Consider the following 22,280-nt stretch of genomic DNA (forward strand, 5'->3'; position numbering starts at 1 on the left):
CGGGGTGGGGGACGCAGCGGGGAGGCGGCATTCCCGCGGGGTGTCTCTAGGGGGCCGGCCGCAGACGGGGGCGCTGGGGGGGAGGCCGCCACGCCGGCTGCGGGCCGCAGGGGTCGCTGTGGCGCTCGCAGCCCGGCTCCTCCCGCCGAGCCGGAACCTGCGCGCCGGGGCCGCGGGGTCCGGGGGGCCGGGGCCGGCGACGGACCCGCCCCGCCGCCATGTTCGCGGGGCTGCAGGAGCTGGGGGTGGCCAACGGCGAGGACCTGAAGGAGACGCTGACCAACTGCACCGAGCCGCTCAAGGCCATCGAGCAGTTCCAGGTGCGGCCCGGGGGCCGAGGCCGGCGCCGCGAGGACCGCGCAGGGCGCATGCGCGGGGACTGGGGGGCTCATGGGAGAGCCCCCCCCTCGCAGGGAGACCCCGCTGGGATCGGCGCGTCTGGGGCCCGAGGCTCCGCGTGAGGAGCCGCCCCCCCCCCGCGGGCGGCGGGACCCTCCTACAAAGGGCTTCAGGCGCCCCCCCCCCCCAGGGAAGCGGCCTAACCCAGGCTGGTCCTGAGCCGCGCAAGCGACTCCCTCCTTGGGGCGGGGCGTGTCCCCCCTCCCCCCATGGCTCTGGCGAAGGGGGGGCACTGGGGGGGTGTTACCGAGCTGATGCCCTGGTACATCTCCTAATAAACCATCTTGTTAGTCTTTAAAGCGCTGCCTGGTCCTGCCTTTTGTTCCAGCTGCACCAGACTAAGGGCTGCATCTCTACCACCATTAAAAAGGAAGGGAGCCTCTCCCCCCCCCCCCCCCCAACCGGTCAGGATTTAGCTGTTTTGCAAACAGCTTTTGTTTTTAGCAGCGTCACCCAGGCTGAAATGTGAGAAGGAAGCTTTGTTCCTCTCGGCAGGCACTCTGTTTTATTGCCAGCCAGGAATTTGTGTTTAATCCAAAACTTAGGACTCTTATGGTGTTTGTTTTGCTAGACAGAAAATGGAGTCCTCCTGCCCTCTCTCCAGTCTGCTCTGCCATTCTTGGACCTCCACGGCACTCCTAGGTTGGAATTTCATCAGTCTGTATTTGATGAGCTGAGGGAGAAACTGCTAGAGAGAGTTTCAGCCATTGCCTCGGAAGGAAAAGTTGAGGAAAGGTGTGTTACTGATCTTGTTGCTGCATATTACTCATCATTAGAAATTAATTGCAAAATCATGGAAGGTAAAGTTTTTTAAAAAAACTTAAGTGCTTAAGTCCCATTTTCAAAAGCAATTCAAGCACTTAAGACCTTAAGTGACTCGGGGGTTTTAAAAACTTTACCTTGCAACTTTTCTTGCTTGCATGTTTCCAGATACAAAAAGCTAGAGGATCTGCTGGAAAAATGTTTTTCCTTGGTCAAGATGCCATCTATACAGCCTGTGGTGATGTGTGTCATGAAACACCTTCCCAAGGTAAAATCTCCTTATATCTCCTGGTTACAACAGTCCCTTTTACTTTCTGCTGTTAGCTGGGCTGTGTGGCACATTTGCAAACTCTTCAGTTAATCATTCACTGGTAGAGATTTTGGCTTGCACTTTGATTCTCATATCAGTTAATTTTAATGTAGTTTAAAAAGCATTTCATACTTTATAAATGAATTAGAGAGAGAAGTGTGTTTTTCTGTTTTTAAAATGTGCCTGTCCTCCCTCATCCTTCTGAAAAATAGATTGAACTCAGTGGTAGGGGGCTTTTTCATAACTGATTTAAACGGCAAGTGGGACATTTTAAGGATGACCTAGTAAATTATATAGCTTAAATTTTAAAGCTAGATTTTTTTTTTGTAAAGGGCAATATTTCTGGGAAAGGGCACATAAAAGGAAACAACCCTTCATGTAAGGCACTAAGTATCCTTAATATAATCGCTTCAAAACTAGGGATGTTAAAAATCATGTAATATGTTAACCAGGCAGGAGGTTTTGCTGCCTTGCCACATTGAAGAGGACTCCCTGGGAGTTGGCTGAGATTAACTGATAAGCATCAATTTAAAAGTTTACGGGTTAATTGATTAAACTCTCATCCCTATTCAAAACCTCTGCTAGTGCTTTGTACTTTGTAGAGCTTTGAACCGTCACTGTAGAATGCTGTTCTTCCTTTTTTAATAGGGGAAGATATTTGTTGTAAAACTAACTGAAGAAAAATGTAATGCTTTATCTCGAAAGCTAAATACTTTAAAATCAGGATCCTTTTGGAGGGGCAGGATCATAAAAGAAGGGTCTCTGCTGTTTCCTTATGTTTTAATTGCACTGGCTATAGAAGTTACTGGCCAGTTCAAGGCTGTGATGTCGATCTTTCCAGTAGTTAACTACCTACCATTTTAACAGTCTGACTGGTGAACCCCTAGCTAAACTTTTTCCTGACTCTGCACTGTTGTTCATAGGTCCCTGAAAAGAAACTGAAGTTAGTGATGGCAGATAAGGATTTATACAAAGCATGTGCCGTGGAGGTGAAGCGCCAGATCTGGCAGGATAACCAAGCTCTGTTCGGTGATGAGGTGTCCCCATTGCTAAAACAGTACATCCTGGAAAAAGAAAACACTCTCTTCAGTAGTGATCTCTCTGTCTTGCACAACTTCTTCAGTCCCTCTCCAAAAACGAGACGTCAGGGAGAGGTAAGAACAGGGAGAACTTACAGTGAAATTTGGAACAGGATTCTCCAATCTCTGTCTTTGAAAAGGGAGCATATTGGGTTCCTATCCTGCCAGTATTATCAGAGAATTGAGCATCCATCTGGCCTTGAAACTTTGCTACCACCTGGAAAAAGCTATGTAAATATTTTGGCTAGTTACTTAGTGTCAGTTTATCTTCTTTAAACAAGTCTTAATGAAATAAACTAGGGATATCAAAGCCCATTTTTAATTAGTTAACTGGTTAAAAGTAATGTTTAACCAGTTAACCGATTAATGGGGAGGGCAGTTGCGGGGGTGAGCAGCTGCCCACCTATCACTGCCTGTGCTGGAATGCCCCCCCCCCCCCCGCTGCAGACTGGGACTGCCCCTGCTGGGCTGGAACTTCCTGCCTGTAGTGAGCCTTGGTCAAGCCTTCTGCCAACAGGGGCTGCTCCGGCTGGGCTAGAGTACCACCTACCCACAGCAGGCCCTGCGGAGCTGGAGCAGCCCCCCACCCATGGCAGGTGGGAAGCTGCTCCGGCCCCCACTGGTTAACCATTTACATCCCTAAAATAAACAGGCTAATTTTATATTTAATAAATTAAACATAAAGCTCAATGTTGTTATAATTGTGTTACTTTATGTCACTAGGTGCCATTCTAATAGGTTAATCTTTTGTTTAAGCAGATTTTTTAAAGTAACATTTAAATTGCTAAGCAAAATGTGTAATTAATATTTTTTCCTCGTTCTATCAGTCTGGGATTTAATACAACGCCCAGCTTTATCTACTGTATATTTGAGAGAGTTTGTCCGTGAATCTGTTTGTTTGTTCAAGAACTCCTCCTAAACGGTAAGAGCTTGGACTACCAAATTTGGAATATTGTTTCCTCTTCTCATAATTTAAAGTAAGGTCAGGGTTTGGTTGTGCCAGGAAAGTGGGATGTTCCTGGAATAGGATGGCTTTTCATAATACCATATAGCAGGGGTTCCCAAACTTTTTGACACAGGGACCAGTAAATCCATTCACGAGCTTTTAGAGGACCGATAAAACATTTGCATATTCAATAAGCAAATGATGAATATTCAAATAAGTTGTTTCTAGTCCTCCCAAAGCTCCCAGTGCCAGTGTTAGCAAAGCTTTTGATACAGTGACCCACAATATTCTTGCCAGCAAGTTAAGGGAATATGGATTGGATAAATGGACTGTAAGATGGATAGAAAGCTGGCTAGACCAGGGGTTCCCAAACTTTTTACTTTAGTTGGAACCCAGTTTTTTTTCAGAACTGTCTTTTGCAGCCCAAAAATATAAACGCATATTTAAAAAAAAGAATGAAAAATGAATACATTTTCAGTGTTTTGCCCGGCTGCATCCTCCACCCAGCCTGGGCCAGGGTTTGGGGGTCCCGGCGCCACATGAGCACTTCAGGAGGCGGGAGCAGGAGCAGATTGGGGGTGGGGTATCTGGCTAGGAGGGAGAGTGCAAGGAGGGGTAGGGTTGCCAGGTGTCCAGTTTTGTACCGGACAGTCTGGTATTTTAAGGTTTTGTCTGGAAAAGAAAACCACTTTCACCACCTGCATCTCCATGGCACAGCCCTGCTGCCCCCAACCCTGCTTTTGCTGCCCACCCTCTCGGATCTCCGTGGGACAGCCCCGCCGCTCCCAGCCCTGCTTTGGCCACCCATCCGGATCTCCACTGGGACAGGCCCGCTGCCCCCAGCACTGCTTCCCGGCGGCCAGTTCCTCCTCCTCTCCCCCTCCCCCCCCCCCCGCTCCCCTCCCCTCCCGGCAGCCATGCTGAGACAGGCCGCGGCCCATAGTTTGGGAAACGCTGCCATATAGAAAGGAGGCAGGTGAAAGGGGTTCCTGGGGGTACATGCCCCTTCCCATCCAGGACTGTCCCAACTTCCCCTCCGCCATTTGTAGGGGAACATTGCTGACTGTTCCCCTTCATCCGGAGGTGAGAAGAAAGTGCACAGTTTGCTGCATTCCCAGGGGGCCGAGGAACCAGGATCTGCCTTAGCTGGGGGACATGTACCTCTACCCTGGCTGTGCTCCATGGAGCTGTGACAGTTATGGAGAGGCACTTCTCACCTGGCACCAAGCTGCTGCAGTGAGAGAGGGCTGGGATAGTCCTTTCTCCCCAGGGCAGGCTGGGTATTGCCCCCCCCCCCCCCCCCCAGCAATGATTTAAATGAAGCGCGGACACTTTCATTTTCCAGATAAGGACCCGAGCAACACTGGATAAGTCTTCTAGGGGGTGTGTGTGTGTGTGTGTGTGTGTGTGTGTGTGTGTGTGTGTAACCTTTCATGGTTAAATCAGGGCTTGTGGGTTTTACACTTCTATTCTGTTTTTACAGAAAATAGCAATAGTTCAACAATAAAAGTGAAAAGAATCGTCAAAAGCTGTGTATGTGGCTAGCCTGTTGAATAGTGTGAGCTTCTGAATGCTACCCTCACCCCAGCCTCTCTTCCTTCCTGTTGTATGCTACCCTCATTAGCTTGTCTTAAACTACATTGTAAATTCTTCAGGGCAGGGACTGTGCTTTCCTGGGTAATTGTATCGTGTCTGTTGCAATGGGACTTTTTGACACACTTACTTTACACGTGTTATTAAAATGTTCAAAAAAATCCAAAATCTTTGCTCCAAGCATCATTTTTTAACTTAAAAAAGGGAAAAATTCCAGAGACTCTGAAGTCCCCGAGGCATTTTGTTATTACTTTTGATTTTCCATGTTGGGTGCTCTGGAACTGTAGTGCTAGATGTCCATATACAACTCTAAGATCACATTTCCAGTAAAAGCAATTTCTATCGGCATATTTGGTGTAACAGGTCAGATTGCAATTACTAAGGTCTAGACAAAAATCTATTAAAGCACAAATGGAGTTGAAATGCTGAAAAGTTCTTTGTATGAAATGTCCTTTAAAGCTGTATGTTTTGGTTCAGGCATTCCACAACTGAGGGGACAAATAATAATGTGGCTTTGAAGCTGTCGTATTGGATTATCCTTTGGCACTAAGCGTGTGTTTTTCCATTTGGGCTTTAGGTGGTTCAGAAGCTGACTCAGATGATTGGGAAGAATGTGAAGCTGTATGACATGGTGCTACAGTTCCTAAGAACCTTATTCCTTCGGACCAGAAATGTCCATTACTGCACACTACGGGCAGAGCTCCTGATGTCGCTGCATGACCTGGACATCAGTGAGATCTGTACTGTTGATCCCTGTCACAAGGTAACGAATAGATGGACCAGGCAGAAGTAGTACTTTGGGATTTTCAGTCTGAGCTGCTCTCATTTGTACGTGTTGCCTTGAAGGTCAATAACCCAGAGAGGATATTATCTCCAGGCACAGAATACGGTTCAAATCCCAGCAGCACTAACTAAGCCGTTGGTGGTTACATTGGTCATGTGCTTGGTATGAAGTCTCAAAAAACAATGTGCTATCTGATCTACATGGATGCTACCAAAAACAAAGTTCATGCCACTGGTTTGCCCCAATGTTTTTGCCCAACAATTCCTTCTCCTCCCTGTTTGCATAGGACTATGCACAAGCTGATGCTCTTTGCCCAGAAGTGGTTGCATTTTACCAGTTTGTGAAATGCTGTGGCTCTTGATGTATAAAAAGTATTAAAATAATAATAAAAATGTAGGAGATTTTCTGTCCTATTTAGTGATAGGATGCAATTTGTCACGTGAATTAAGTTACTTATCCTCTCTACATGCAGTTGCATTCTGTTCTCTGCACTTAGGTCCTGGTTATACATTTGAACCTCTTTAATCTGACAACTCTGGGAAATGGTATGCTGGATTAAAGATTTTGCTGGACCAGGGAGGGCATGGTGGGGTCTGGGCAGGGAGGAAAGATGTATGCAGGGGTATTTAATTAAATATCAAGTGAACGGTATGATAGTGAAACCTTGAGGTGATTTATATATTTGAATGCTGGCTAAAAGGAGATGCCATGGGTGTGTTAAGAAAGTTCCTTTTCTTTGCAGTTCACCTGGTGCCTAGACGCCTGCATTCGGGAGAAGTTTGTGGACAACAAAAGAGCTCGGGAGCTGCAAGGGTTTCTGGATGGTGTGAAGAAAGGACAAGAACAAGTATTGGGGTGAGCAGTACAGGCTCATAAAATTGAGTTGAGAGCGATGCTTGTGTTATCCTACATGGATGAGTTACTTCAGTTGTTAATTCCCCACAAGTGCCTGGTAACAAAACCAATCATTACACGGTCCTTCTTAGTAAGATTACAGGTTTATTTCATCCCTGAGTAGTAACTCTGGATCCTGTAAAATAAAAGCCAAAGGGATTTTTACATCAGGTAGGACTCTGGCCAGTTTTAAGCATCTAATTATTGATCAAAGGCAGAAACATAATACTGATTAGCTTTTATCATTTTCGTTTTTGCTGCTTGTCTTCCTTCCCTCATAAGTTTTTAATTGGGCACTGTCCCTTTAAAGATACTATATATATAGCCTCAATGTATCTTAGATTTGATAGATTGAACAACAACAAATGGACAGGACCAAAGTTTTTGTTGCAATACAGACACTTTCTTGAGTAGCAGATAGTTTATGGCTGGGTGTGGGGTTGGGCTTTGGGTGTTCGTTAGCATATATAAAATTCATTTGTGATTCTGTTTACTTTCAGGGATTTATCAATGATCTTGTGTGATCCCTTTGCCATTAATACCTTAGCTCTGAGTACCATACGTCATCTGCAAGAGCTGATTGGGCAAGACACTTTACCCAGGGTAAGTCTGAGAAACCTGCACAGATTACAAATGAACCTTGTTCTGGTTATAATGAGACCGCATTTTTCAGCAAGGGAGATGCTTTACATTGCAGGAGAAACAATGAGACTGCTATCAAATGCACAAGTAAACCGAAAAAGAGGAGAAACATACACTTCATTCTAATTTCTTTCATTTGTAGTAATTGTAGGAGTTGCATGCAATCACGGTAGGTTTACAGTTTTTAAACAAATATGATTTTCAAGTTGGCAGTATCCCCTCAGCATTTCTTACTATTAGATTCATGCTCTTCTAATTATGTATCCTTCAGGCAACTGTTTACTGCCTACTTACATTCCTGCCACAGTTGCTCCCTTTACTCCCTGTGCCAAACTGTTCTAGTGTCTGGCTTTTCATCTGAGTGGGGTTCGGGCAGTGGTGGGCAACTTGCGGCCTGTCGGGGTTCTACATGTGGCTTATGAAACATGTTGTTTACCTTTGCCCAAATTGCGGTTTCCATCCGCATAGGTTTTTTTCCTACCGATATTACTAAGGCAACATGCATGTCACATCAGCAAAGGCAGGTGAAGTGAGGTGCATGCTGCTTGCACACAACATTGAGTGGGACAGCCAGACGTTTCCTCTGCAGCCAATCAAAGCGCTGCTATCAGTCGGCACAGCCTGCGAAGCATAGGTTACCGAGTGCAGTTAGCAAAACTACCTTATTCTGGGAGACCATCTTGGTTGCAACAGTTTTGCAGCCGCTGAGATGGAGGAGGCCATTCATGTGGCTCACTCGCTAGCCTCGGTTGCCCATTGCTGGATTTGGGGGATATAATAAAGACAATTCCTACTGAATGATGTAACTGGAGAAAGAGTTTTCTATTGTACACTTTACTGAGCCATGTGAATGTCAAATTATAGTTGTTTCTCTACATGTATGTCAGCCACACACAGAAGATGATTATGCACTAAATAGTGTTGGGAGGCAGCTCTCTGTAATGCTGTGTCTGGCTGCTGACAGTTCCTGGGGCAGGGGGGCAGCACTGCGTTAGGAATGTTGGTTGTCACGTAGCCAAGGTGTAGTCCTAGGAAGGACTTAGTATGTAGTCGGCAGGTTGGATCCTCAGGTTTTCTGCTATGAAAAGCGTACTCACAGGCTTTGCAACAAGGATGAGATTCTTTGCCTCGGGTGGTTCAGGACTCAGATGTTAGGATGGGAACTATACAAAGCTCACTTCCAATATTTCATCCTTTGGGCTGCTTCGTTTATTGTCAAATAATGTCTTTTTATCATTTTAAGCTCCATCGTACTATGTAATTGTAAGGCCATTATTGTTACACACTCAATACTGGATATTTACTTACAAATGTGTGTAGTTTCTTTCTGCCGGGTATGGTGTTGTATTATGTCGAATTGTTTTAAAAAGTGTCTCGCACGCTCAGTTGCCAATTGCCTTAACATCTCCAAGCACGCTATACAAGGTTACCCTGAGGTGTTTCTGTTCTGTAGCGTTTGCAGCTGTTTGGGGCCCTCTGAGCTATCATTCGTTATTTTGGTAATCATACCAATTGACAGCTCTATCAATCTTCTGTCATCTAACGTCTCTAGATAATGCCTCTGAATCCAGGAATACCACTGAATATAAACTACAGCCAAAAAAATCTCCAACATGTAGGGAATCGAAGGAGAACATAACTTTTCATATGAATTTCCAGGAAAGCCCTGATCTCTTGCTGCTGCTTAGGATGCTGTCTCTGGGACAAGGCGCCTGGGACATGATCGACAGTCAAGTCTTCAGGGAGCCTAAAATGGTAAGCTTCTTGAAGAGTGTTTCCTCATTGATTTCTTCATCTTCCACTTTTAAATAATCCATGGGACCAGCTTTTTCAAATGCCTCTAATACACATAGAAACATCCTGTTTGTACAGATGATACTTTGCATTGGCATGCACCATTAGGGGTTGAGTGTACACCAGTGGGTGCTCTTATAAAGTTTGCCTACGTGCACCCTTTTTTCTAATCTTGAACAGCTGGGCTGTAACTTGTTTAAATCAAACTCTGTGCTAATGACTTATAACTCCTGGGATTGCCACCCAAATAGTGAGACTGGATCAGAACGAATGTGCAAATAGTATTGCTGGGGCTAGCCCTAAACTCTAATGGCAGCTTGTTGCGTTATCACTTCTGCCTCCCTAACGTTGTGATAGCAGCGCTGTGGAGCTATCACAGTCAACCCCTGGAAAGTGCATTTTGGATCACTCAAGCTACCCTCCCCTCACTTTCTCCTGGCCTGCTTTCTGAACAGATGTGGCAGCTCTGGGAGAAGTTGTATTCCACTATCTACAGAAGAGAGGGTAACCATAATACTGGGCAGTAAGACAGGATGTAAGCAGAACTGCAAAAATGTCATTGCTGTTTCTCTTCTGTGCTGCATGGTAGTGCAGTACTTCCCCGGGGTTTGATAAGACACGGAATAGATACACCTCTAGCTGACTGCCCATCTACCTCAGCGATATACATTTTCCATAGGGTTGGAATGAGCGGTGCTCCTGCACCACCTGCCTTGAAATGGTTTCCACCCTATACAGGGGTTACAGTTTTGCTCAGTGATTCTCAGCACCTCCCACTATACAAATTGTTCCAGCACCCCGAAGTGCTTATGCATTAATAGTCCCATACTAATGTGATTAGGTAATTATGACCTTCAACAGAACCTTGACTTACATTAGTTGTAAGGTTCCTTCTTCACCTGCTAGCACTATATAGAGAGAGTGCCACAATTTGCCTCATTTTTTAATGAGCTTTGTGGTTCCATAAGCTCTCGCTTCCTGTTGTTTCAGTTTGATACAAAATAAGTAATTTTTACCTGCTGTGGGAAGAGAGGAAATGAGCGTGAACTTCCCCGGCACTCCTCAGGGGAGCAGGACTCAGTGTGCAATAGTTAATATTCTGTCAAGGAATTAATAAGATGATTTGTACTCATTAGCATACCACTCTGTCCTTACCAAAACCCTCTGTGTCCAGTGCTTGCAACAGTATAAGATAAGGTGCCTACATGGGATCTGTGTATCACGGGGTAATTACGTTAAATCAAAACATTCGTCCAATAGTGTTTTTGTGTATAAACTGAAGGATAGTTTTCTGATTAACTCCTTATGTTCTACTGAAGGACGTGAAAAGAGAAGTCACTGATTAGAGAAGGAACTTGGTGTCTGGATACCATGTTTTATGTTCCTATGTACCATTGGTTTGCCCTGTGGCCATGGGCAAATTGTGTACCTTAGTTTTTCTAGCTGTGATGGGTATATTACATGGTCACTTAAACACTTTGAGATTCTTGGAGGGAAAATGACACACACACACTGAATTTTTTTTTTAGTATTACAATGGGTTTTTTTCCCCACCTCTAAGGAACATGAGTTGATCACCAAGTTCTTGCCGATGCTGATGTCTTTTGTGGTGGATGACTATACATTCAACGTAGATCAGAAACTGCCATCAGAAGAAAAAGGGCCAATTCCTTACCCCAGCACCATTCCTGAAACTTTCACCAAGTAAGTTATCCACCTATGTGCGTTAGATCTTTTTTCAAAGCAAAGCATTAGGCTACGTCTACACTACATCACTTACAGCAGCACAGCTGCACCACTTCTGGTAAAGGTTCTCTAAGCCAATGGGAGAGAAATCTCTCATCAGCTCAATAACGCCTACCTGTACTGTATCAATGGAAGATGCTCTCCTGCCAACATAGCACTGTCCACACTAACACTTAGGTTTGTGTAACTTAGTTGCTCAGACATGTGGATTAATTGAGTGATACACTGAAGTAATTTGTAGAGTATACATAGCCTTATGTAGCTAAGCTGTGGTATAGAGAAGCCCATTATGTGCAACCTGGCACAATTAAAAGGAAAAAAAATAACCCTAATTGCAAGTGTCCATTCTGTTCAAGTAGCTCTCTCAATGGAGTAGTTGATTAGAAAGCAGTAAAACTACAGGTCTTGAATAGGTCGATAGAAAGAACCAAGCGGGTCTCTGGCAAGAAGTAAGAGAGAAATGGTGCTGCTTTGGAGCCAGAGAGGGTGGTGTCCTGTTCAGATGTCTTTGAGCTCCAGCTAGAAACTGGCATTTTTCTCCAGGACTCCGATCGAAAGACAGCTGCATAGGAAAAAGAACAAAATACCCAGGCCCTTATTCAGCAAAGGACTTTATAGCCAGTGAGGCTACTCATGTACTACATGTGGAATCAGGGCCTAAGAGAATAGAATAATATTGTCTTGGTGCCTTTGGCCTCAGTTATTTCTTCATGGACCATACCAAAGAGAGTTTGTTGTAGACAGAGCTGATATTAAAAATCAATGTGCTGTGGAGCATATTGCTGCTGCTCCTTAAGCCAGAGGCTGCATCAGTTGGTTAAAGAGAGTTTGGAGTTGAATGTAGTTTAAGAGGTTTGCTACGGTCGTTAAAAGAGTTTGTTACCCATGAAGAGGTTAGAAAGAGGATAGTTCTTTAACTGACAAACATGGCTACTACTCAGCAGTAACACATTTAGGCTATGTTTACCCTACAGGGTTTTTGCGCAAAAACCCCTGGAGTGTCCATATCTCAAGTGCATTTTTGTGCAAGAACAGAGGGCTTTTTGCAGTGTAGGTATACCTCTTTCTACGAGGAATAACTCCTTTTTGCACAAGAACTCTTGCGCAAAAAGATGTGTGCGGATGATCAACAGGGGTTTCTTGCACAAAAAGAGCCTATCAGAAAAAGCACAGGTGAATAGCCATCAGAACTTCCTTGCAGAAGAGTGTCCATGCAGTGTGGACGCTCTTAGGCAAAAGCACATCGCTTTAGAAGTATGGACACGCTTTTGTGCAAGGCGTTTTTGCGGACGATCTCTTCCGCAAAAAGTTTCTTGTGCAAAAACCCTGGAGTGTAGACAGAGCCTTAGAGAGGTGTGAGTGTCTGATCATGAACACTGTTTTGAAACTCAGCACAAGTTGGTTTGCCCCTATTTTCAAGGAAGCAAAGTCTGTCATCCCTTCACAAAGTTCAGTATCTCCGCTATTGGAAAATATTGAAGCAATTAGTGTGGAGTGGTATTTCTTACTCTTGACTTTTATATTGGCCTGGTCTGTGGAGGTGGTAGGGATGTGAAGGACTAATCGACAAGCAAATGCTTATCAGATAGTTAAGCTTGTCGTCTAGTCACTTCCCTCCCTTTGCTGCCTCTATCAGAATGAGGCAGCAAGGGGGAGGAGGAAAGAGGGAGTACTTCAAAGTGACAGCGCCGCTTGATGCCTGGAGCCAGACCCCAGGCTCTACATGGCGCTGCCACTTTGAAACCCCGCATGCAGCCCGGGGTCAGCTGGGGTGTCCCCAGCTGCACACGGCGTTTCAAAGCAACAGCATTGCACAGAGCCCGGGCTCAGCGGGGGTGTCCCCAGCTGACCCTGGGCTCCACACGGTGCTTTCACCTATAAAGTGTAGCAGCAGCCCTAAGACTGTTTCTACACTTCAGAGGTGAAGACGCCCTATCAAATAGTCGATGCAAAATGCATCAACTATTCGATAAGTCAGTTACTTGCAATTTAACATCCCTAGGAGGTGGGCCCTCACATTAATGTTTCTTGCTTTGACACTTCATTTCAGTCTGTGTATAGCAAATAACGAAGGGGTGTGTTGTTTTCAAATTAAGGAGACATTTGTGTGTCCTTCACAAGCAGAGTACAGTGGCTGCTTTCATGGTTTTATTGAATTTAAGTGCATTTGGACTGCTCACCATTACTCAGCAAGAAAATGAACACCTTCACATGTGCTACTAGAAATAAGATGCTTTTGTGCGATGAGAGGACTTTGGGATTTCAAAGAGAAACTTTGAAAAAGGTTTTGGGGTTAAAAAAGAAACTTCGTGTGTCTCTTTGCAAAACCTTTGCTGAGTCGTGTTCAGACCTTACACTTATTTTCAGTGCACTTCTTGTTGAAGTACCACTTCCAGTTATGATCACAATTGCTGCAATTTTGTGCCAGAATAGGCATCTAAACTGTAAAACAAAGCAGAATCCGATTTTCTATTGTGTTCAGGTTGGTCCTGAAGGTTCCTTTCTCTTCTTAACTGTTCCTTTAGAGATGATGATTAGAAAGTAAGCCGTGTTTGGTGAACAATTATTTCTTTGGGCCCTGGCAGCTCTCATAGATCTCAATAGGAGCTCTTAGCTGCCACTTCACCCAAGACTTGAGGTTAGCTGTTTCCCTGCTTCCTTTTCTCTCTCAGTTCCCAGTTGTGGGCCCGTCTTTATAAGGTTCTCTTTAGTGAGGGGGTTCTTGTTCTACTGATTAAGAAATGTTGCCATAACAGATTCCTCCAGGAGCACAGAATAGCCTGTGAGGTTGGGCTTTACTACATACTTCACATAACTAAACAGAGGAACAAGAATGCTTTCCTCCGGCTCCTGCCCGCACTAGGTGAGTCTTGTTTTCCTCTTACATTTTGTACCCACTTGTCACATATAGGAGGCAGAAAATAAGGGGTCGGGAGGGGGGGGAGGGTTGGATCGTGTCGACATCTCTTGGATTCTAGTTTCAGCTCTGCTAGTGATTCACTGCATGAGAATGCCAATCCCTGAGTTTACGTACTGACAGAAGTGGGGTTTTCCTACTGAGCAGGAATTCTGGGAGGTTATGTTTGTAATTCTGCCGATGAAAGGCGCTGAACTAGCAATGTGCTGGGCTGGTCAGAATAACGCGGGAAGATACGTTGTTTCTCTGAGCAGGAAGCCTGCTTTAAACAGTCCCCAGAATTTGCAATGGAGCAAAACTTTCCATTTGACCCACCAAAAGAACTCGCAAGGAAACAACACAGTAGCTAGCCGAGGCTTAGCTGCTCCCAGAATTCTCCTTCAGTGACGGCTCAGCCCAGCGTTCTGGGTTCTTTCTCGCCTCCCTTTATATCTAAGTGGGGGAGGGAGCAGTGTTCCCTCTCGTCCTTCCCACAGGCGTGCGGAAGGAATTTTGTTATGTGCACCGCTATGGAAGTGATGGGAGACACATCGCCTGCGTATTGGTGCACGTAACAGAATTCACGTGGTGACGGTGGGGCCCAGGAGTTGGAAATGCATGCGGGGGCTCAGGGCTGGGGCAGAGTCTGTGTGTGGGGCGGGGGGGATGAGGGCTCTGGCTGGGAGTGCAGGCTCGGGAGCAGGGCTGAGGATGAGGGGCTTAGGGTGCAGTCTGCGCCAGCACTACGGTGGGGAGGGAGGATTCCCCCTGCAGCAGCACTGGGCTAGAGGAGCCTCTCCCCGCTACCGGAAAGGATGCCTGTCTCCCAGCCACAGCAGCTTGGGCACTAAGCTAGGTGGGGGCTGGAGAGGGGCCCATGGCTGCAGCAGGTTGGGAGCCGGGCGAGGTTCCTCTCCCCAGCCGTGGCAGGTCTGCTGGGCCTGGGTTCTCTGACACCTGGGCGGTGCGTAGGCTGCTCCATGTGCAGCTGCACAGCTTACAGGGATCTTGGGCAGCGAACCACCTGCAGTGGTCAGTCAGCAAGGCGCACACAACTTTTTCAGCGGGCTCACCTTCCACTAACATTGTATGATGGCATGTCGGGGTTCCCCGTCTCCTGCACCCCTGTAGTGGCACGAACAGACTCCACCAGCCAGTAGAATAGAGGGTGTTTATTGCTTCTCCAGGATATAGCACAGCATAGATGGAATCTGGTTACAGGAACTGGGGCTAGGAGGCCTCAGTGCCCCCCTTGAGATAGGGGGTGGCTGGCCCTACAATCCCAGCCCCCCTCCCTAGCTCCTTCTCCCCTGCTTCCCAGACCGAAACTAACCCACTCACTTCCAGCCCTGCCCCCCAGCCAGGGGCGGCATTCCACCTTCCTTTGTTCCTCTCCATGGGAGGTAACCGGTCGAATAGGTTACCTCCTTGTCCCATCAGCTACTCTGCTGGGCCGTGGTACCAGTGGGGGTCACCTACAGCCCAAGCCCAGCAACCAGCAAGGTACCAACACTGCGTCACACATGGGAAAGCTTTCAGGCAAGTGCTTGCCCGTATATTAGTCCTGTCCCTCGTCTTGTGCAGTCGAGACGTTCAGCGACCTGGCCTTCAGTGACATTTTCCTGCATCTGCTCACGGGTAACCTCACGTTGCTGGCTGATGAGTTTGCACTGGAGGACTTCTGCACCAGTCTCTTTGATGGCTTCTTCCTCACTGCCTGCTCAAGGTAACTGGCAGCCTTCTTCAGAAAGCAGGATAGTTACAAGATGAATGGGGCGGTTCACACCTCTCTGAGCCATTGTTTAGCTTGTCTGCAGATTCTTCACCCCCCTCAGATGGGGAAGGCTGTTAACTGCTGGGATGCTTTTTTCTTTGCAACCAGTTTTGCAGCAGTACGGTCACACGAAACACAATGTGTGGCTTATAAATGATTGTGCAAGCCCTAAATCGTTATTGAGAAGTGCAGTAGGGAAACATTCTCCTTACAGCACAGTAGCAGATCACATTTCTGCTTTACAGTTAGCTTTAATTTCAGCTCTATCATTTGTAAATGCGCAGAGAGAACCTCTTACTAGTTCTAAATGATCATATGAATTCCTTGGAAGCCTATAGAACAGTGGTCCCCAATGCGGTGCCTGCAGAGCAATCTGGGCTGGCCCCCCCCCCCCCCCCCCCCCATGGCGTGCGGCAGGTGCCAGCCCCGGGCGCATGGGCAGCGCCTGCCCTGGGGTTGCGGTGCATGCCGGTGCCGGCCCCGTGCATGCGGCACCTGGGCGGCCCCTGCCCAGGGTCGCAGCACATGCCGGTGCCGGCCCTGGTCCCAGGTGTGCGGCACATGTTTGTCCCTGCCCCCAGGCGCATGGCCTGTGAGCGGCCCCGTACGCGTGGCGCATGAGCGGCCCCGCCCCCAGGCGCCCGGGAGCCCTATAACGTTGGGGACCACTGCTATAGAAGCATAGGCTCTTGCGTAGAAGCCGCTCGTTTACAACTTCAGCATTGTTGATAAAAACAAAGCTCCCACAGCTTCAGCCCCCAGACACTGCTCTGACGTAGCCGTAACTTTCTCTCCCAAGTATGACAGTTACAGATATTGATTTCATCACTTTGCAATTGCTCTTCACAGAAAAGAGAATGTCCACAGACACATGCTAAGATTGCTACTTCACCTGCATCACAAAGTGGCACCTACAAAATTAGAGTCGCTCCAGAAAGCTTTGGAACCTACCAAGCAGGTAAGAAGGGTCACAAAAGTAATTGCACATGAAGGCGGCTGCATTCCATGAAGCTGCTTACCAGAGCCTGTGCCCAAGGAGTACGGAGTATTGGCTTCATTATAGCATCACCTCCTCTTTGCACTCTGCTCTGTGCCGAAACACGCCCAGGGTCCTAGTGCTTAGTGTTCCTTCTAGACTGAAGTGTGACTCTTTCTTTGGTTTTCCCCAACACTCATTCCGCAGAGCGGCGATGCTGTGAAGGAGCTTTACAACCAGCTGAGCGAGAAACTGGAGCTTCGCAAACCCAGTCCAGCCCAGGTGGTTGAGACTCCATCCATGGAACTGACTTTACCCACCGTGCCCACCCCAGCCTCGCTCTGAGCCATGTGAGCAGGGCTCTGAGATGACAGAGAAACGAATCTTGGGGCACTACCACGTGAAGGCGTTTCAATGCTCTGCTAAGTGTCTCTGGCTGCCAGGAGGAAACTAACCCAAAGCCATTGAAGCTCTAACGGAAGCAGGTCAGACGTTGTGGGCTAGGAGGCTCGGTAGGCAGGGTATTGCACAGGGTCCTGTTGCGTAAGGAGAGCCTGGCGGCTTTTTGTGACTACTCCGCTTGTAGGTTTTTTTCAAAAGACAAGTCTTATTTTTATAAGCTTTGTATCTTCTTGTGTGTTTAGATGTACAGTTTTCTAGGGCAGTAAAACCTGGCTTGTGTAATCGGGCAGAGGGCATCATCCCCTAAAGTCTGAGCAGTTTCTCTTTGCCCCACTTTGCTTCATTGGGTTTTAAAGCTGAGCGACGGTTCTCCCCAAACGGGAACAAGGCTGCAGACTTTATCCATTGTTCAAACTCGGTGCAGTGCGTCTTTCTGAAGACGAGTGCTGTGCATACCTGCTGGCAGGTCACCCTGCGGCCAGGGGAAGAGGAGATCAGTTCCAGATCCCTCGCTGGGGTTGTTGCTCACTCTCAGACGTAGGGTTGGCATAGTTGCGGGACACCTACATCTGATGTCAGGGGCTGGCTGTTCAGCAACCGGAGCCCCAGCTTTTGCATGGCAGCCAGTAATTGGCAGCCCTCCCGATCCTTGGGCAGCAGCCCGGCTAGGAAGAAGAGGAGAGCTGGAGAAGCTCAGGAGCTGGAATTTGAAGACATGCCTTTTGAGGAGCCCCAGGCTTCCTGGTCCCAAGGCGAGCTTCCCAGAACCAAGTCACAGCCTGGCTCAACCGCCCATCCCTCGCTCCTCTCCCCTCAGTATTTGTACCCGGCTCAGGCTGGTCGACTGCACCAGGAAGCCTGCTCACGGTCCCATGCACCCCCTTTTCTCCCCCATGAGGTTACCCTGATGCTGTGGCAGTGGCTACCACAATCATCACTGGGACCTGGGATCTTGGGACAGTCAGTGGGAACAGGGTCAGCTGTGGAGTTGCCAGCTGGTGACTGAGCTCCTGCTCCAAAGCAGCAGCACCTGATGCCCCCTTTTGATCCAAAGAATCACAGGACTGGAAGGGCCATGGAGAGGTCTTCTAGTCCAGTCTAGACCATGGCCAGCTAAGGGACCCTTAAGGCTCTTTCCTGCCCAACCTGACAGTTGCCACTCTTGCACCGTTGGTTGAGCGAGCTCTGGTTGCTCTCCGCCACAGAAGCAGAGCAATAGAGAAGCAATGGGACACAGATACGAGTGTGGGCTAACCCTTTGGAGGCTAGCTGTATCGAGCAGCGGGCCACCCAAGTCAACGCAGTCCATACCGGTGGTGAGTAGTCTCTTGGAGATGGCTTGCATGAGCCAGCATATCCCGAGGGGCCTACGGCTCACCACGACCGTCCCTGCCCCGAATTGCTTGCAGTCTCAGCCGTGAGACATCCCAGGGGTGCAGCAGACAGACCTGGCTATACAAGGAAGCAGTGGTCAGTGTGGGCAATGGCAGCCACAGCACGGCAGCTGCCTAACCACGGTCAGGTCTTTTTGTGGACCAAACGGCAGAGGAAGAGGAAGAGCCTGCAGCGGGAGAACGAGGTGACCTTGCAGGTGTCTTCTGGGGAGCTACTCCTATGTTTGAGGGGTGGCAGGAGAGACAGTGCCAGTGTGTCAGGATGGGATTCCAGGCGCCACATGCTCAATTTCTGCCCCAGGACGTGGCTCTGTAATAAAACACCTGCTCCTTCTCAAGTGCTCTTCTACAGTAGCTTTTAAAGCACGGTACAAAGGAGGCCAGAATCCTCCTCCCCATTTCAAAGGTGAGGAAACTGAGGAACAGAGCATTGATTTACCTGAGAGCTAGCGGGTCCATGGCAGAGCTGTGCCTAGAACCCAGATCTCCCGGGTTCCAGTCCCATGCTCTGTGCTCTGTCTCAACCCCTCTGACGCACTGAGAGAGTCCAGGGTCGGGCAGTTACTCTGGGGTAGTCTTGCAGTAGAGCTAGTTGCTACCGGACTGCTCCCTGCCCTGGCTGCAGCTCAAGCCCTGCTACGCCAGTGGTCCTGCAACCTGTGCCCCCCTGCACCTGCTAACTGCCCTGTGGCACATCCCTTCCCGGGCCCTCTGTCCAGAGCAAGGAGCTGTGGTATCTGAGGCTGACTGCAGCCAAGGAGGAGATCCTGGCTCTGACGCTGATGCTCTCTGGCCAGTTTCCCAGTGAGCAAGTCACTGACAGTGCCCCAGCCTGCATACTGGTCCCATGTGACGTCCCACAGTGCCCACCTCACACCCTTCCATCTCAGGGCCCCAGCTGTTTGCTGGCCACCCTGCCTCACTCGGGGGTTGGGTTTGGGGAACGGGCGCTGGCTGGGGAACCCTGAGCCAGAGCAATGTCACGCCAGCACCGAGGAAGGAGGTTAACTGGAGCTGGCTGGGGCAGCCCAAACCCTAATTGGAGCTACTAGCCTCATTAACCAGGGGGCTGTCTAAGGGTGGCAGGCAGTATGGAAGGGAGGGAAGAGCCAAGGATTCCTGGGCTGTGCTCACCTGCTACCTGCAAAAAAGCAAGTGCTCCCTGCAGGTTTGGAGCCCTGTATCTAGGGGCAGGAACTGGCTCATTCAGTAAAAAGCCCGGCGATTGCAACCCAGAAGACGTCTCTGGCTGGCCTGTGGGCGTGGGAGTGGGAGACGCCTGCGCCGTCCATTTCAGCCTGTTACCCGTAGGACAGTGGTTCTCAGACTGCCAGGCCGCCTTGCAGGTGGGCCATGGATCAAGCTCAGACCCCTCCTCCCCCCGCAGCTGGGATCCCGCACTGGCACTCCCGCCTCCTGGCCCATGCCCCATGAGGGTGGCGTGCCAGCGCCTGCTTCCTGCTCGGGGGCGGGGGAGAGAGCCCCGAGCCTCCCTGCTGGATCCAGCTCATGGGGAAGAACAGAGCCGGAAGTAGCTCTACGAGCTGCCACTCCCCCTCCCCCAACTATTCCGCCAATAGGAGCAGCGGGAGCCATGCCTGGGACTTGGTACCTGGGAGCAGAGGGGGGTGCAGAGACAGGTAAGTGCTCCCCTTTCCTTCATGCCCAGACCTCCCCCCCCCCCCAGCCCATCGTGCAACCTCCCTGCTGAGATCCTGCACCCTCACTAGACACCTCACCCCTACCCAGCCAGACTCCCTACTCCCAGCCTGCTCCTGCACCCCACTTCCCACCCAGACCTCACCCCCTCCCTATCCCACTCCCTGGCAGCCCTGTCCTGCACACCACCCCTCATTTTTAGCCCCACCCTACAGCCTAGTTGAGTCCACAAAATCCACTAACCCCAGAAGAGTTAATCTGGCCTATAGGAAGCCTTGAACCTGTCTTCCCTGCCCCTCCCCGCATGGGGCTGGGGTGCCAGGGGAGGGAGGTGTCTTGGTTGGGGGGCCACATCAGTGAGGGCTGGGGGTTTTTGGAGGGGGGGGGTTGCTTCTCATTTGTGTAGTCCCCGACTGATGTTTCTGTGCATCAGTGGCCCCCGACCAAAACAGGTTCCCCACCCCCACCATAAATAAAGACAATGTTGAACCCTTTGGAGCTGGAGATAAACTAATATTTTACTGTTATTTAAAATGGAGATTGGTAAACTAACCTGAGAAAATTCAAGCACTTGGTCTCTTTACTAATTTTGATTAAAATTTCCTTTTGCGTTGGTTAAATTGAACCGTTCTCCCTAGTGCAGCGCTAGCAAAATGGCTCGGGCGTAATTATGGGATGAACGGTGAATTTCCATTGGGAACTGGTGGTCCACGGAAAGGTTTGCAGTGAGCGGGGTGGGCCACAGGCTGAAAAGTTTTGAGACCCACTGCTCTAGCTTGATTCCCTCCATAGCTCCTACCCAATCTGGCTCTTGCATCCCCTCTCCTCCATCCCTCCCCTCTCTGCACACCCATAGAGCGTTCTACTCGATCCTGGGCTCCAGTCTGGGAGCAGGGGACTAGGGAAGCTGGAGTGTAACCAACTAATCATTTAACCAACAAGCTGCTGCTTATCGGTTACTGATGTTGGTTAAACTCGGCCGCCTCCCCTGGAGCAGAACCAGCAGGGGCTGGCAGCCCCTCTCCCAAGGAGATTTTCAGCAATTACACGGTTACCTACTTAACTGACTTCATACCCCTAATGGGGACACAAGAGACCTGGCTCTCAGCTCTGGTGCCCACCAACCAGGGAAAGTCCTGATCAGCCTCTGCCGCCATAGGCTGGATCATGCCTAGTGCAGATGGAGTCTTCAGAAATGTAACTGCTGAATTCTGGCAAGTCTGGAAGGGCAATGTGGTGTGATGTGTGTGTGTTTTTAATTAATGCTTACAATTTGGCCAAATTTAGGCAGCTTTTCCCAGGGGATGGCAAAAGTCATATCCCTGCCAGCAGGGCAATACCCCATACCAAATTCCAAGTCCTTGTTCAAAACACAGAGGCACCAAAACGTCTCAATGAAACAATTGCAAGACTTTTTTTTTTAATATTAGCAAAACATTTTACCTAACCTTATTCTTGAGCCATTTTAGCTGAAACGTAAAAACTACTGAGCCGGAGACAGACCCTGGACACAGAACATTTCAAGCTGAATGCTTAGAGGTTGGCAAAGTTATTAAAAAAACAAAAACTGGGTCTTATAACACAGTTTTCAATCACCTTAAATAGAGGCACCATCAGCATCTCAGCTTCTATAAAAGGATCAGATGCTCAAGCAGTGTCAATTAGAATAGTTTCATGTGATTTACAAGAGCTGAATATTGGGTCCAAACCATGTAAAATTGTTAGATCCCAGGAAACTATGATTTCTGTATTAGTGAAAGACCAAAGTAGTTAAGACCAAAGCAGCTGGTTTAAAACAAATAAAAGGAAGTTCTTCACACAGCACATAGTTAACCTGTGGAACTCCTTGCCTGAGGAGGCTGTAAAGGCTAGGACTACAACGGGGTTTAAAAGAGAACTAGATATATTCATGGAGTTTAAGTTCATTAATGGCTATTAGCATTCCTACCCATTCTGGCTATCTCAAGCCTCTGTTTGTCGGAGGATGGAGATGGATGGCAGGAGAGGGATCACTTGATCATTACCTGTTTGGTTCACTCCCTCTGGGGCACCTGGCATTGGCCACTGTCGGCCGACAGGACACTGGGCTGAATGGCTCTTTGGTCTGACCCAGTGTGGCCATTCTTGTGTTCTTATGTAAAGAGGCATTGGCTGGCTCTGTGAGATGCAGAGGAACTTGCTCTGATAGGACTTAGATTCCACAATATCTATCAGACACGTCATCCTAGGG

The 22,280-nt window shown here is 48.5% G+C and overlaps 1 protein-coding gene across 1 annotated transcript; it reads left to right on the plus strand.

Annotated features, from left to right (window-relative positions):
• Positions 1-158: 158 nt before the first annotated feature.
• Positions 159-17,318, plus strand: NELFB (negative elongation factor complex member B). The gene is made up of 13 exons (XM_075906049.2): positions 159-320; positions 971-1,134; positions 1,330-1,429; positions 2,395-2,625; positions 5,667-5,852; positions 6,616-6,728; positions 7,268-7,370; positions 9,069-9,164; positions 10,765-10,907; positions 13,706-13,812; positions 15,430-15,571; positions 16,469-16,577; positions 16,803-17,318. Exons 1-13 carry the CDS (start codon positions 219-221, stop codon positions 16,938-16,940), a joined length of 1,734 nt encoding a protein of 577 aa, XP_075762164.1. The 5' UTR covers positions 159-218; the 3' UTR covers positions 16,941-17,318.
• The last annotated feature ends 4,962 nt before the right edge of the window (positions 17,319-22,280 follow it).

Source organism: Pelodiscus sinensis, chromosome 23 (assembly GCF_052426305.1).
Source record: "Pelodiscus sinensis isolate ZL-2025 chromosome 23, ASM5242630v1, whole genome shotgun sequence".
Classification (NCBI taxonomy): Eukaryota; Metazoa; Chordata; order Testudines; family Trionychidae; genus Pelodiscus; species Pelodiscus sinensis.